The 15,282-nt window shown below is 48.5% G+C and overlaps 1 protein-coding gene across 1 annotated transcript in view; it reads left to right on the forward strand.

Moving 5' to 3' along the window:
- The window catches only part of tmtc1 (transmembrane O-mannosyltransferase targeting cadherins 1), a 270,267-nt gene that overhangs the window by 122,361 nt on the left and 132,624 nt on the right, over nucleotides 1–15,282 (forward strand). Inside the window, exons 5-6 of the mRNA XM_083662385.1 lie at nucleotides 1,264–1,345; nucleotides 4,112–4,215. Coding sequence (XP_083518511.1) covers nucleotides 1,264–1,345; nucleotides 4,112–4,215 — 186 coding nt within the window. The remainder of the gene's footprint in view (nucleotides 1–1,263; nucleotides 1,346–4,111; nucleotides 4,216–15,282) is intronic.

Here is a 15,282-nt window from a genome sequence, read left to right on the forward strand (position 1 = left end):
GGCAGAAGGGACGATCTTGTGTAGTTTATGCTTGGAGAGTGATTTTAAATTGGATTAATGCTATCAGTTAAACGGTTAAAAAAAAAGTCTGTTGCACATGCCCTTTAGCACACGTGCCATGCCATGTGGGTGGGCGGTGCATATGCAAGTACAGTTTTCACGGGGTGAGTCCCTGATAATCATGTTGTTGTTTCCCTCCAATCCTCAGGTACGGGTACATTAGTGCATTAATCATTGTGGTTGATAGTAAAACATCACTTTTTCTTCACTGGCTCAATCGGTCTCTCTCTCTCTCTTTCCCTCCCTGGGCCTGCAAGTTCATCGTGCACACACACGCATACTGTACGCGTGCACTGAATGAAGAAATGTGCGAAACAATTTAGTTTTTACCATGTTCCAAAGATGCAGACATGAAGTTGTCTAATTGACGATTGAAAAGTATCAGAACATTACTCTTCTTTACCGTCCAACACTCGCCAGTTCAGATCAATTGTTTCACAATGAGACACGGATTGTCTGTCAGGGTGAGTGCTGCACTGCCAAATGACAAACATGATATGCGCACATTCAGAGCCAGATCCATTTGTAGACTACGCATTAATTAACTGCGAGCGAGCCAACAGATGAAAATGCCTTCTGACTGTCCCTCTCCTTTCCTGTCTGTCTCTCAGGCACCTGTCCAGCTCTGAGCCCGCAGATGAGAATGTGTTCTGACTGTCCCTCTCCTCTCCTGTCTGTCTCCCAGCCACCTGTCCAGCTCTGACCCGACAGATGAAAATGCCTTCTGACTGTCCCTCTCCTCTCCTGTCTGTCTCTCAGCCACCTGTCCAGCTCTGAGCCCGCAGATGAGAATGTGTTCTGACTGTCCCTCTCCTCTCCTGTCTGTCTCCCAGCCACCTGTCCAGCTCTGACCCGACAGATGAAAATGCCTTCTGACTGTCCCTCTCCTCTTCTCTCTGTCTCTCAGCCACCTGTCCAGCTCTGACCCGACAGATGAAAATGCCTTCTGACTGTCCCTCTCCTCTCCTGTCTGTCTCTCAGCCACCTGTCCAGCTCTGAGCCCGCAGATGAGAATGTGTTCTGACTGTCCCTCTCCTCTCCTGTCTGTCTCCCAGCCACCTGTCCAGCTCTGACCCGACAGATGAAAATGCCTTCTGACTGTCCCTCTCCTCTCCTGTCTGTCTCTCAGGCACCTGTCCAGCTCTGAGCCCGCAGATGAGAATGTGTTCTGACTGTCCCTCTCCTCTCCTGTCTGTCTCTCAGCCACCTGTCCAGCTCCAGACTCAGGGACCTGATCCACATCTGTAGCCCCCTCATCAAACGTGCCTGCCTCATCTCTGGCTACGTGAGTCTCTTTTTACACTTGAAGTATTTGTCAGGGGTCGGCTTCAAAAGGAGGCAATAGTGGTATGTTGCTGTTCTTCACCTAACCCAATTTCAGACATGAACTCTGGACTATGTCCGTCGAATCAGGTCCGGACATTCCCCAGAGTTACCCTTTTATACAAGAGGCATTGTTTTGTGTCATTTGTTTTCACACATGAAGAAATCCTCCGTGTGGAGAATGCAGTGGGAGGGGGCAGGGCATGATGTAGTAGAAAGTATGCTGCAGTGTTTATTATCTCCGCCAGGCGAATGCCGGAGGAGATCATGTTTTCGGTTGTGTGCGTGTGTGTGTCTGTCTGTCTGAGTGTTTCTCCTGTAGCTCAGAAACTATAAGAGCTACAGCTACCAAACTTGGTAGGTACATTCATAGAGTCCTACTTTACTATGTGCTAACAATTACACCAATTGACCTGATGGTGGCGCTATAACAGGCCTCTTTACATTTTGGTTAATAACTTAGCGTCTACAATCAAAATATTTGTTTCCCTGGATTCCTTGTTTCCTTACTGATATAGGCCACGCCCATTTCAGTCTAACTAGATTTTCTGCCATTTAGAATTTTGTCCAAAACAGTTTTTTTGCTACTCCTACAATTTATGTAAAATCGTCACCAAACCACGACACACAGCATGTCTGGACTGTCATGCACAAAACCTCTTTCACGCTTTATTGAAAGTCTGCACCGTTGCGATATAATCAACTTCCAAAATGTTGTGGGTGGAGCCTATTTCACAAAACTCAAGAACGCATTGTCCCATGCTAACCAAACTTGGTACAGTATGTATTCGGAGCTAGTACAATTTTGTCTGTGTCATTTCATTTATAGGGGTTGTTGTAGTCCTACTTGTTTTCACAGTCATATGACTTACCTTAGCACTGCTGGCTTGGGCTCGACACAGACCTTTCTCCTACCCTAGAATTCTTTCTGTCTGTCTGCCTGTCTTACCCCTGCTTTCTGTCTGTCTGCCTGTCTTACCCCTGCTTTCTGTCTGTCTGCCTGTCTTACCCCTGCTTTCTGTCCTTTCTCTTACTCTATCCTACATTTGATTGAAGTTTTTCCTGTATTGACTTTTGTTTTTGCTATGTTCATTGTATTATTCACTATTCACTGTTCATTGTCTTTTAACTGAATATTTTATTGTTCTGTTGTTTTATTGGAAAGTGTATTGAGACACCTTGGTGTGATTTTACACTAAAAATAAAACTTTGATTGATTGAAAAGGCCATAACTCGGTGGTTGTAAACCATATAAACACTATTGCTTGACTGTTGTTTTCCTTGGATCAAGCCACATCTATTCATCGAGGGCCTGCCCATCTCCGCCCGTGAGGTTTGCCGCCATTTACAATTATGTCCAAAACCACCTTTTCCGCTACTCCTCTTACAAATAATCTAGACTGTTCTGATAGTTGTTACTGATAGTAACATCTTGTCCTGTGTATTAATTAATGCACAAAACCTCTGTCACAGTTTTTTGAAAGTCCACATTATATGAAAATATAATCGACTTCCAAAGTTTGGTGGGTGGAGCCTATTTCACAAAAAGGTCCCACTATAAACCATCAATCTTGGTTGGTTCACCTTTGAAAAATGCTTCCGCCAGATTAAAGACAACATCACGTAATGATGTTGTTGACTGATGTTTTTTTCTCAAAATGTGCACGTTGCTTATTTTCCTTGTTAGGCGTAGCGGTGCCTGGCAGAGATCTGCACTGTACTCAGTGCACTTTTCTAGTTACTTTTTTTTCTGAGTTCCCCCCCATTTTCTCCCCAATTGTACTTGGCCAATTCCCCCTGGTGCCCCGGTCGCTGCCCCACCCCCTCTGCCGATCTGGGGAGAGCCGTAGACACACACATGCTTCCTCCGATACATGTGCAGTTGCCAGCTGCTTCTTTTCACCTGACAGTGGCGAGTTTCACTGGCAGGATGTAGCACGTGGGAGGATCACGCTATTCCCACCTGTTCTCTTCCGCCCCGAACAGGCGCCCCGACCGACCAGAGGAGGCGCTAGTGCAGCGACCAGGACACATACCCTCATTCCGGCTTCTCACCCGCAGACATCCTGTATGTATGCCCGACCAAGCTCCATGTAACACCTCGACCCTCATGAAAAAAAACCTTCAATGCATTGTTCTGGCGATAGGGTTAGAAAACATGGGCTTGCGATGTGCCAAAAAGTGAGCCTCTTGCCAAAAAAGAAGTGAGAAAACAAAAACTAAATATTGGCTTGTAAAATAGTGGCCGTGATAACGTTAAAAGGCATCTGACCCGTTTTCAATGCATTTCTCCCCGCAAAAGTTATCTCTCCAATATCTAATGCAACTCCATCATTTCCTGCATTTTATAATCCAAAACAGGCAGACCTGGAGGAAAAGAAAACATTCAACTTTTACTTGTTTACTCACCAATTTGGTGTTTTCTCTTCCAAATAATCCAACCACGTAACTATCCATTCATGAAATGAAATCATACAGGAATATGCGTGAACATTAATAGTTTGTAAAAGTTCCGTTCAACAACAATATAACGGGACACGCAACGGAAGTAATCCCAACGTCATCAACATGCCCACTCACTCGCTCTGGCCATTATGCTTTAAATACTAGGGGCTTGGGTGGTTAATATCCATTTGTGCGGCCGCGCGCTCACAACGGACGGAGTTTACTGCATGTCTGGAAAGGACCCTGGTGTTTTGTAAATGTAATGAAACACTCTCTCCTCCAGGTGGTGCTCATCATGTCGTTCAGGCTGTGGCTGATGGGGGGGTCCATGCCTCTCTTTTCTGAGCAGGACAACCCTGCCTCTTTCGCCCCACATCTGCTCACCAGGTCAGCTGCCACACACACACACACACACACACACACACACACACACACACACACACACACACACACACACACACACACACACACACACACACACACACACACACACTCTCACTCTCTCACTCACTCACTCACTCACTCACTCACTCACTCACTCACTCACTCACTCACACACACACCGCAACAACAACAACAACACCCTGCAGGAAGTGCAATTATGAATTATAAGAGACAGGTAAACTGAACAAACACAGCTATTGAAGTATTCTCTGGCTAAGTTTCAAGCTAAGCTAAGTTAAGCTGCTTCAATAGTATTATTATCCATCTTGTCACGCTCTAATCTATTGGTTTGAATCCGAACCACCACAATTTGTGCAGAACTCAGCTGGTTCTTACCCGCACCAAGCCCTGGCAGCACATCACCTCCACCCTCATCCATCTCCACTGGCTCCCGGTCAAGTTCCGCATCACCTACAAAATCCTGCTCCTCATGTACAAATCCCCCCAGTACCTATCTGACCTCCTCCACCCCTACACCCCGTCCCACAATCTGAGGTCTTCTTACACTGGTCTCCTCTCCATCCCCCACACACCCACACACACACACACACACACACACACACACACACACACACACACACACCCACCTCTGAACCTTTGGGGACAGAGCATTCAGTGTTGCGGCCCCCACGCTCTGGAACTCTCTCCCGGCAGAGATCCGCAATGCCCCATCCTTGGACACTTTCAAGAGCACCAAAATGCACCTGTTCAACAAAGCCTTTGGCCTATAGAGAGGCAAAGTGACCGCCTACTTCCTGCTTCAGCACTGTACCAGAGATTTTCATCCGCCATTTATTTTCCCTTAGACATTTGGTAAAATGCTTATAAAAATAGTTTTACTTGTTCAAACCAACCGGTTCAGATATATTTAGAAACAGGAGAGACCACATAACATTTCAATCAGCCCAAAACATAAAAAAAAAGCCTAATTAAAGAAAATATTATTTTGTTGTAGTTTTTTTTTGTTTTGGTCCGAGTGAAATGTTCTATGGTCTCTCCCGATTCTAAATATAGCTGAACCATTTGGCTTGATGAAGTAAAACTATTTTTATAAGCATTTTACGAAATATCTATGGGAAAATAAATGGCGGATGAAAATCTCTGGTACAGTGCTGAAGCAGGAAGTAGGTGGTCACTTTGCCTCTCTATAGTCTCCTCTGTTCTCTTTGTTCTGTTTTGTTTGTTTGTCATTATGTGTCACTTTATTGTAAAGCGTCTTTGGGTTCTGTCAGCGCCAGGTTACAAAAGTTGTATTTCAAACAAGCAATGGTAGTAAACATGTTGTCCCCTACCAGTCATGTGAACCCTTGAGTCAGTTAATAATTCCTGCTTTACCACTGAGTCTCCATTGATTGTCAATACAGCCCTCTAGCAGCACAGTCAATGTTACAGCTTGACTAACGAATGGATGGACGGAGCTGATCCATAGTCCGCCCTTTGGTGGGGGACAATGAAAGCAATGCCTCATTCCGAGCTACAGACTATAATGTACTCATGTATATATTGTATATATTGGACTACACTTGCAATGTTGTGGTTGTCTTTTGTTGTTTTTCCTATTTCTTTATCTCTGAATATTGATGTGACCGCTATGCTGCATACAGACACTAAGACAAATTCCTCATATGTACCCTTGTGGCAATAAAAGTGATTCTGATTCTGAAACTAAATACCACCAACCTGGTTTACTTGTAGCATTACTAGTAAGGTATTTTGTTTCAGTATGAGTTAGTAGGGAGTATTGGACTTCAGTAGGAGTTATTCTTCAGGAGGAGTTAGTAGTGAGTATTAGGCTTCATTAGGAGTTAGTCATGATGTGTTAGGCTGCAGTAGGAGTTCGTAGTGAGTATTGGGCTTCAGTAGTAGTTAGTAGTGAGTATTCTTATATAGTAGTGAGTATTAGGCTTCGGTTGGGGTTTGTAGTGAGTATTAGGTTTCAGTAGGAGTTAGTACTGGTGAGTATTTTTATATAGTGCGTATTAGGCTTCAGTTGGGGTTAGTAGTGAGTATTAGGTTTCAGTTAGACTCAGCTCTCAGTCTTAATCCGTTTCGCTACTTTAAGACTGAGAATATTATTATTTAAATCTTTTCATAACGTTAGGTGGTGCTGTTGGAAGCCTTGCATCGGAGAACCAATCATGAGTGTTGTGGGCGGGCCTGCTTTCTGGGGGCAGTGACGCTCATGCAGAACCGGTGTCTCGCAAAACATCGCCGCGTTTGTGGAGAAACATATGAATCACTTGGAAACAAACATAACCTGTTAATAGGACGTGTTTCATCCGGCCCCGGCGGCTAGAGGTCTTTCCCCCAGCGATAAGCCCGACTCCCGAGGCTAACGTTACAGAGCCTGCTGATGACTTCACAGTAGCAAGCGGACCACTTCCGGGTAGGAAAAATTATTGTAAAATAACAGGTATAAACAGGTATTGAACAGGTATAAACTCTCTTTGCAGCACATCAGTTTCTTGCTCTATATTGGAACTATGAAACATTGCATTGCCGCTACCAAATAAAATTCTAATAATAAATGTAGGCGTGTCTGCTGCCGGCCGTTCTCGCCGGGCTCGAAGAGACAGATTTTGACAATGATATTCCCAGACGTTTGGTGGTTAGGTGGCGCTGTTGGCGCCGCTCACCAAACGTCTGGAAACCGAGACTAGGTTTCAGTAGGAGTTAGTAGTGAGTATTGGGCTTCAATCAGTAGTAGTTAGTGTTGAGTATTTATCTTCAGTATGAGTTAGTAGTGAGTATTAGGCTTCAGTAGGAGATAGTAGTGAGTAGGGATGGCAAGATACCAATTTTCCCATATCCGATCCGATATCAATACCACAATCTTGAGTATTGATACTGATATCAATCCGATCCGATCTTTTTCCCTGCTTATACAACTATGCTGTTAATAATAAATATACCAATGCACTTTGCTTAACCCAGCCATCTAAACAGCATGTTCAATCTGTGGAACAATATTTATTCCTTAAATGAAAGGCCCATATACAGTATATGGCCCAGAACGTACAGTAGACTTAGTAATGCACTAATGCTGCTTCTTTTTAAGCCTTCACACGCATGCACGCACGGACACACACACACACACACACACACACACACATGTCCTTGTTATAACTGTCCCTGGTCTCCCCTACATGTACTTTCGTGTTGCGTGAAACAAGGGGCGGAGTGCATTACACGGATCATGGTGTTTGTAAACATGGACACATGGCCTAATCTAGTTTTATTTGGCGTTTTCAAGGAAGATTTTGACTTTTGGGATTAATTATAATAAGGACTAACAGGAGGAGAGAACAACTAACTTTCGCTGCCGAGTTCAGTGAGTGTTTCTGCTGATCCGTTATGCAGAAAGTGTGTAGATTTGACTTCACTTCTGGGAATGGTAACGTAGCCTATTATTGATTGTGATATTGTGGCATGCTGTGCTGTGGAATTGACACGGCTGGCGGTGTGTTTTGAGGCTCACGGGTGACTAGTTGGGGTGGATCTGCATCTGATCTTCTCCTCTCACCCTCTCTCTCTCTCTGTAACGTTGCTGTCAGGTTGTTTGTGTGTGAAACAGTGACCATTGTATCAGGCAGGCAGTCTGCGCTGCGGTGTTGAAGTTTCCAACGCTTAAAACACTTGCATCGTATTAAATTGCACACTGCTTTTTTCTTCCTTGATCAACACAGCTGTGGTGACAACACAATGCAATCTCACTCTGTTCACATGCTGCGGTTGTTCATCTGCGTCCGTGATGGCGCATTGCTCAAAGTTTAGTGAAGCATTTAGTGATAGTTTAGGCTATGGATCGGATCGGATTCTACTTCTTTTTTCCACCAGATATCCGATCCAGTGATTTTGGCCGGATCGGCTCCAATACCGATACTTAGTATCGGATCGGACCATCGCTAGTAGTGAGTATCGGATGTCAGTAGGAGTTAGTAGTGAGCATTTTTCTTCAGTATGAGTTAGTAGTGAGTATTAGGCGTCAGTAGGAGTTAGTAGTGAGTAGGGATGTTCATTTTGAAAAATTTCCATAATCGAAAATCGGGAAAATTAACAATCAATTATCGATTATCGATAGCGTAATAATAATAATATTTATATATATATATATATATATATATCTTGTGGCAACTCTGATTCAATCCAAGACACATAAAACAGTTTTAAACGCCGAAGCGTTGTTTTATTCACCAAAATGAAAACTCTTCCCTTATCGGGGTATGTCCATGAAATATATATAACTAAAGTAGGCTGGGTTAGCCTGGGGCCAGTGAGGGGGTTTGCTCCCCACCAAGTAGCCAGGGCTCCGTTCCTCGTTTAAGTGCTCCCGTAACGTGCCTGTGGACGAGAGGAGAGAGGGTCTGTCAGGCAACATCATTTTATGACACGAGAATGTTTAGGGAGAGGAGTGGAAATCTGACTTACCGCCCGACAGCAAGGAGCGCTTCCACCTGGAGGAAAACCGGCCACACAGTGAGCTTCAGAGCGGCGTCTGTTTTTCTAGGGCCACTGATTGGGGATCTGTTCCAGCCGGGCGCTCTGTTCCTAACAGCGCCCGGCTGCTAGCGGTCCCACTGATTCAGGACATAATTGGGGAAGTACCTATCAGTGATGACGCGTCCCAGACAGCGTTTCTGTTGGGATCCCCCTGCTCTGACGTCACTGTGGTGGCTGGCTGTCCTCCTGCTCTCACCTGTCAGGGGGTAGGCTGACGAGACTCCACACATCCTCCCCCTAAGCTCGCTGCCAGTGCGGGGAGCTTCACTTTCCCCTGCTTCATCTCGGCGTGACATGGCGTCTGCGTGTGGTATCTCTCTTCCTGGTTTGTGTTCCACTTTGAACTTATAGTTCTGAAGTTCCAAGAACCACCGCGTTACCCGCTCATTTTTATCTTTGTTCGTCGCCATCCATTTTAGGGGGGCGTGGTCCGTGATGAGGGTGAATACCCTGCCCCATAGGTAGTAGCGTAGGTAGTGAATGGCCCACTTCACCGCCAGGCATTCCTTCTCTACGGTTGAGTAGTTTCTCTCATGTTTAAGCAATTTTCTACTTATAAAGGTAACGGGGTGTTCATCCCCATCTATTACCTGCGCCAGCACTGCTCCTATTCCTGTTCCTGAGGCGTCTGTGTGTAGGATGAATGGTTTAGCGAAGTCTGGGGCTATCAGCACCGGCTCTCGGCAGAGCGCCTCCTTTAGGGCACAGAATGCGGCGTTTGTTTCCTCCGTCCATTTGACATGGTGGGGCAGCTTCTGGCGCGTTAAGTCATACAACGGGGCTGCTATGGTGGCAAAATTTTTTACAAATTTTAAATAATATGCAATCAGGCCCAGGAAGGATTTTACTTGTTTTTTCGTCCTGGGCTGGGGCCAATTCTGTATCCTCTCCACTTTGGTTATTTGGGGTTTTACGCACCCCCGGCCTATGGTGTATCCCAGGTAGTTTGTCTCTGTCCATGCCAATTTACATTTCTTGGCGTTGGCGGTGAGTCCGGCTCGGCGGAGGGCTCCCAGCACCGCTTCCAGCTGTGTCATGTGCTGCTCCCAGCTGCTGCTGTGTATGACGATATCGTCTAGATATGCCGCCGCATAAGCGCGATGGGGCCGGAGGACTCTGTCCATCAGTCGCTGAAATGTGGCCGGGGCGCCGTGTACTCCAAAGGGGAGGACGCGGTATTGAAATAGGCCGTCGGGGGTCGCGAATGCGGTTTTGGCTCTCGCCCGTCTGGTTAGGGGTACCTGCCAATAGCCTTTGGTGAGGTCCAGGGTGCTCACGAATCGAGCGGGCCCCAGCCGCTCGATTAATTCATCTACCCTTGGCATCGGGTATGCGTCAAAAGTGGATATTTCATTCAGTTTTCTAAAATCATTGCAAAACCGAAGCGTCCCGTCTGGCTTCGGCACAATGACAATGGGGCTGGACCAGGGGCTGTGGGACTCTTCTATTACGCCCAACTCGAGCATTTTCTTCACTTCGCCCCGGATGGCTTCTCTCCGGGCCTCGGGGATGCGGTAGGGCCGCTGTCGCACCACTTTTCCCGGCGTCGTCTCAATGTCGTGTTGGATAGCGTGTGTCCGTCCTGGCAGCTCGGAGAAAACATCATGACTCCTTCCTAGGAGTTCCTTGAGATCTTGTAGTTGCTCTGGCCCCAGGTCCTGTCCGATGTCCACGGGGATCGTCTGCGGTGGCCTGGGTTGTGCGAGGGTGAGGAGGGCTAGGGGGCCGGGTCTCTCGGCGTCGTGCCATGGCTTCAGAATGTTTATGTGGTATATCTGGTGGCCTTTCCTCCTCCCCGGCTGACAGACCCGGTAATTCACTGGCCCGACCTTCTCGGTTACTTCAAATGGTCCCTGCCATTTTGCCAGGAATTTGCAGTCATGGCTGGGCACCAGCACCAGGACCTTCTCTCCTACCTGGAACTGCCGGGGTTTGGCTCCCCTGTTATAGGTGCGCGCCTGGGCTGCCTGGGCTTCCTCCATGTGACTCCGTACCAGTGGCCAGACCTTTTTGGCTCTCTCCTGGAGCCGCTCCACATGTTCGATAACATTCCGGAGGGGGGAGGGCTGGCTTTCCCAGGCCTCCTTGGCCAGGTCGAGTAGGCCACGGGGGTTTCGGCCGTAGAGGAGTTCGAACGGTGAGTATCCGGTGGAGGCCTGTGGCACCTCCCGTATGGCGAACAGCACGTATGGGAGGAGTTGGTCCCAATCTTTTCCGTCCACGTCAATCAGTTTTTTTAGCATCTTTTTCAGGGTTTGGTTGAATCTCTCGACAAGTCCATCGGTCTGGGGGTGATAAACAGAAGTTCTGATACGGGTGATTTTCAGCCATTTGTATAACGCCGTCATTACTCTGGACATAAAACAGGACCCTTGGTCTGTGAGTACCTGCTCCGCTATTCCCACTCTGCTAAATAGCAGGAACAGTTCTCGAGCGACATTTTTGGCATTAGCGGTGCGTAAAGGTATTGCCTCAGGGTAACGAGTAGCATAGTCCACTATTACCAGTATGTATCGGTGTCCTCGGCTGGACTTCGGGAGAGGCCCCACGATATCCATGGCCAGCCTGGAGAACGGGACCTCGATGATTGGCAGTGGAATCAGTGGGTTCCGGTACATTGGCCGGGGTGCCGTTTTCTGGCACTCGCCACAACAACGACAGAACAGTTCAATGGCTTTCTTTATGCCGGGCCAATAGAATCTGCGTAGCACTCTATCATACGTTTTTTGGACCCCTAAGTGGGCCCCCAGTTGGTGAGTGTGGGCCAAATACAACACTCTGGATACGTATGTTTTTGGTACTAACAATTGTTCTATTAAATCCCCCCCCGGAGTTTTGGCGACTCGATACAACAACCCATGTTTAACAATAAACTGTGGAAAGTTTTGTCTCACCCCGGAACAGTGCTGGCCATCGATGCCAGCGACGGCGCGGCGGCCGGCTTCCAAATTCGGATCGGCCCACTGGGCCGAGGCAAACTCTCCGCGGCCCGGAGGTCCAGGGTCGTCCGGGAGCGGAAACTCCGCGAAAGGGTCCTCGTCGAGAGGAGGCGTGTCCGACTCGGCTGGCCGGGTTGGACCGTCTTCCGCGGCTGATGTTTCGGACTGCGGTCCGTCTGATCCCGGCCGGAAGGCTGGGCAGGCCAGGCGCGGCCGGGCCATCCTTTTTCCCCTCGGTTTCTCTCGTCGGGGCTTCTCCGGCCGACGACCGTGACTCCAGTACCGGCTGAATAGGGGGCAGTCGGTGCCTATCAGGAGCGGGACCGGGAGGTTGGGCACCACGCCGGCGGCTACTTTTACGTCGCCTTTCGGGGTCTGGATCCGTATATAACTGACCGGATAGCTCTTCACGTCCCCGTGGACGCACGTCACCGGCATTGTCTCTGTAGTGAGGACCTCCACGAGGTCAGCCCGCACGAGCGTCACCACACTACCGGAGTCTAGGAGGGCGTGGGTGTCGATGCGGCCCACCCGGACCGGCAGTGTCGCCTGCTGGCGAGGGGCTCCTCCGGTGTGGAGGGAGGGCCGTGGTTCGTCTCCGGCGGCGGAAGGCATCGACACATCCCGGTCGGGGCAGGACCAGGAGAGGTGGTCCTCTTGTCCGCAGACATAGCACCTCCTCAGCTGCCGACTCACTCGGTCGGCCTGGGCACGAGGGTCCCTCTGGGTCGGGGGCTGTAGCGGCGGTGGCCGGCGTCGGCTGTCTCGGCTGGGTCTGTCGGCTATGGCGGGCTTTCGGAGGGGCTCGTTCTGCGTGTGGCGCATCATGTCGGCGCTGACTTGGTGGTTCTCTAGCAAGGCCACCAATGCGTTCAGCGATGATGGGCTCACCTGGGCAGCATATTTTCGGGCGTCGGGCGGCAAGGAGCGGATACATCTGTCTATTACGAGGCGTTCTATCCACGGGGGCTCCCCGGTGGAGGTGAGCCAACTCTGGGTGAGCCTCAGCAAATCGGCGACTTGGGAGCGGGGCGGTTGGTCCGGGGTGTACCTCCAGCCATGGTACCTTTGTGCGCGAGCAGGAAGGCTGTAGCCGTAACTGGCGAGGATGGCGGTGCGCAGCTTCACAAAGTCGCGGGCCTCTCCCATGGACATGTCCCGGCAAACCCTCTGTGCCTGGCCCGTGAGGAAGGGCGCGATGATGCCTCCCCAGTGGGCTGCGGGCCATCCCTCTCGCACCGCCGTTCTTTCGAAGAGCTCCATGTATGCCTCGATATCATCGTCGGGGGTCTGCTTAGTGAGGACATCTCCTGGAGCCCGGGAAGTCGAGCCGTCTTTCTCTATTTTTTTTATCAGTTCGTGTACTGCCTGCTGTAGGTCAGTTTGGCTTTGGATTAGGGCCACCAGAGCCTGTGCTTGCTCCATGGTGCGTGCGGTTGGCGTTGAATCAGAGTGCCTGCATTCTCCACCACTTGTGGCAACTCTGATTCAATCCAAGACACATAAAACAGTTTTAAACGCCGAAGCGTTGTTTTATTCACCAAAATGAAAACTCTTCCCTTATCGGGGTATGTCCATGAAATATATATAACTAAAGTAGGCTGGGTTAGCCTGGGGCCAGTGAGGGGGTTTGCTCCCCACCAAGTAGCCAGGGCTCCGTTCCTCGTTTAAGTGCTCCCGTAACGTGCCTGTGGACGAGAGGAGAGAGGGTCTGTCAGGCAACATCATTTTATGACACGAGAATGTTTAGGGAGAGGAGTGGAAATCTGACTTACCGCCCGACAGCAAGGAGCGCTTCCACCTGGAGGAAAACCGGCCACACAGTGAGCTTCAGAGCGGCGTCTGTTTTTCTAGGGCCACTGATTGGGGATCTGTTCCAGCCGGGCGCTCTGTTCCTAACAGCGCCCGGCTGCTAGCGGTCCCACTGATTCAGGACATAATTGGGGAAGTACCTATCAGTGATGACGCGTCCCAGACAGCGTTTCTGTTGGGATCCCCCTGCTCTGACGTCACTGTGGTGGCTGGCTGTCCTCCTGCTCTCACCTGTCAGGGGGTAGGCTGACGAGACTCCACACAATATATATATATATACAGTATAGCAAAGGTATAATGGCGATGCCGCTGTGTAGTAAGAATATCAGACACTAGCGCTGTGGCCAGGTAAACAAACATGTTACATGTCAGGTTACATGATGTAAGGCAATCGGCGTCTTCCAGCTTAGCTGACAGCACAAGAGTCAAATCAACAGGCCTGAGCCTCACTGAGGTCCGCAGACCGCTGGGTGCGTTTGTTTGTGTCCCCGGCGCATGCCGGTGTGAATTCCCCATGTTTAAAACAGTTTTGTTGGCACAAAGGCCCATGCCCAGCCAGAAAACTAGAGACTATATGAAGCTCCACCTCACGTTAGTCGGCTGTGCAATGGAGTGGGGCGAGGAGGAACGAATTCCACCCAAACCTAGTCCTCAAAAAAATCAAATAATAATAATAATAATAATAATAATCGATCAAAATTCCACATGATCGATTCAATTCCTTAACGATCAATTATCGATTTTCGATAATTGATGAACATCCCTAGTAGTGAGTCTTTTCCTTCAATATGAGTCAGTAGTGAGTATTAGTAGGAGTTATTGTTAATTGTCAGTAGTGAGTATCAGTAGGAGTTAGTAGTGAGTATTAGGCTTCAGTAGGAGTCACTAGTGAATATTAGGCTTCAGTAGGAGTTAGCAGTGAGAGTTTTTCCTCAGTAGGAGTTGGTAGTGAATATTTTTCTTCAGTAGGAGTTAGTAGTGAATATTTTTCTTCAGTAGGAGTTAGTAGCGAGTATTAGGCTTCACTAGCAGATAGTAGTGAGTATTAGGCTTCACTAGCAGATAGTAGTGAGTATTAGGCTTCACTAGCAGATAGTAGTGAGTATTAGGCTTCGGCAGGGGTTTCTAGTGGGGATTGGGACTATCAACAGAGAGTAGCGAGGCCTGGGTTCCTCTCAGCTGTGTCAGTGTTTGTGGCTGTTGGTGTGACAGCATATAATCTGTCATTATCACAGCAGCCTGCGCACACAGAGTGAAAAATAGCTCTCCTCTCCTCTCCCACGGCCACCTGGGAAATTTATACCCGAGTCTCATATCCCACGTCCTGTCCTCCCCTCTCGCCTTGATTTCCTGCACTCTTTTTGTCATCCTTTTGGCTGGCTGCTTCTCCAGTATCTATCTATCTGTCTGTCTGTCTGTCTGTCTGCCTGTCTGTCTGTCTGTCTGTCTGCCTGCCTGCCTGCCTGCCTGTGCTCTGGTCTTGGACGTTCGACATTGGAGATGTGCATGAGGAGAGAGAGCATTAACCTTGAAAGCTGTTTTCCCTGACACATTTTCAATTTATGTGATACGTATGTATGAGAGAGTGGGATGACCTGTGTGTGTGTGTGTGTGTGTGTGTGTGTGTGTGTGTGTGTGTGTGTGTTCTATGTTTATGCATTCCATCTCCATCTGCAGAGATTTACCACCGATTATCCATCATGTCAGTGTTATTTTGCCAGTCCATTGCCAGTCCAAATTCATCGCAACGGCACCTTGA

This window comes from Poromitra crassiceps (genome assembly GCF_964638095.1).
Source record: "Poromitra crassiceps genome assembly, chromosome: 2".
Taxonomy (NCBI): Eukaryota; Metazoa; Chordata; class Actinopteri; order Beryciformes; family Melamphaidae; genus Poromitra; species Poromitra crassiceps.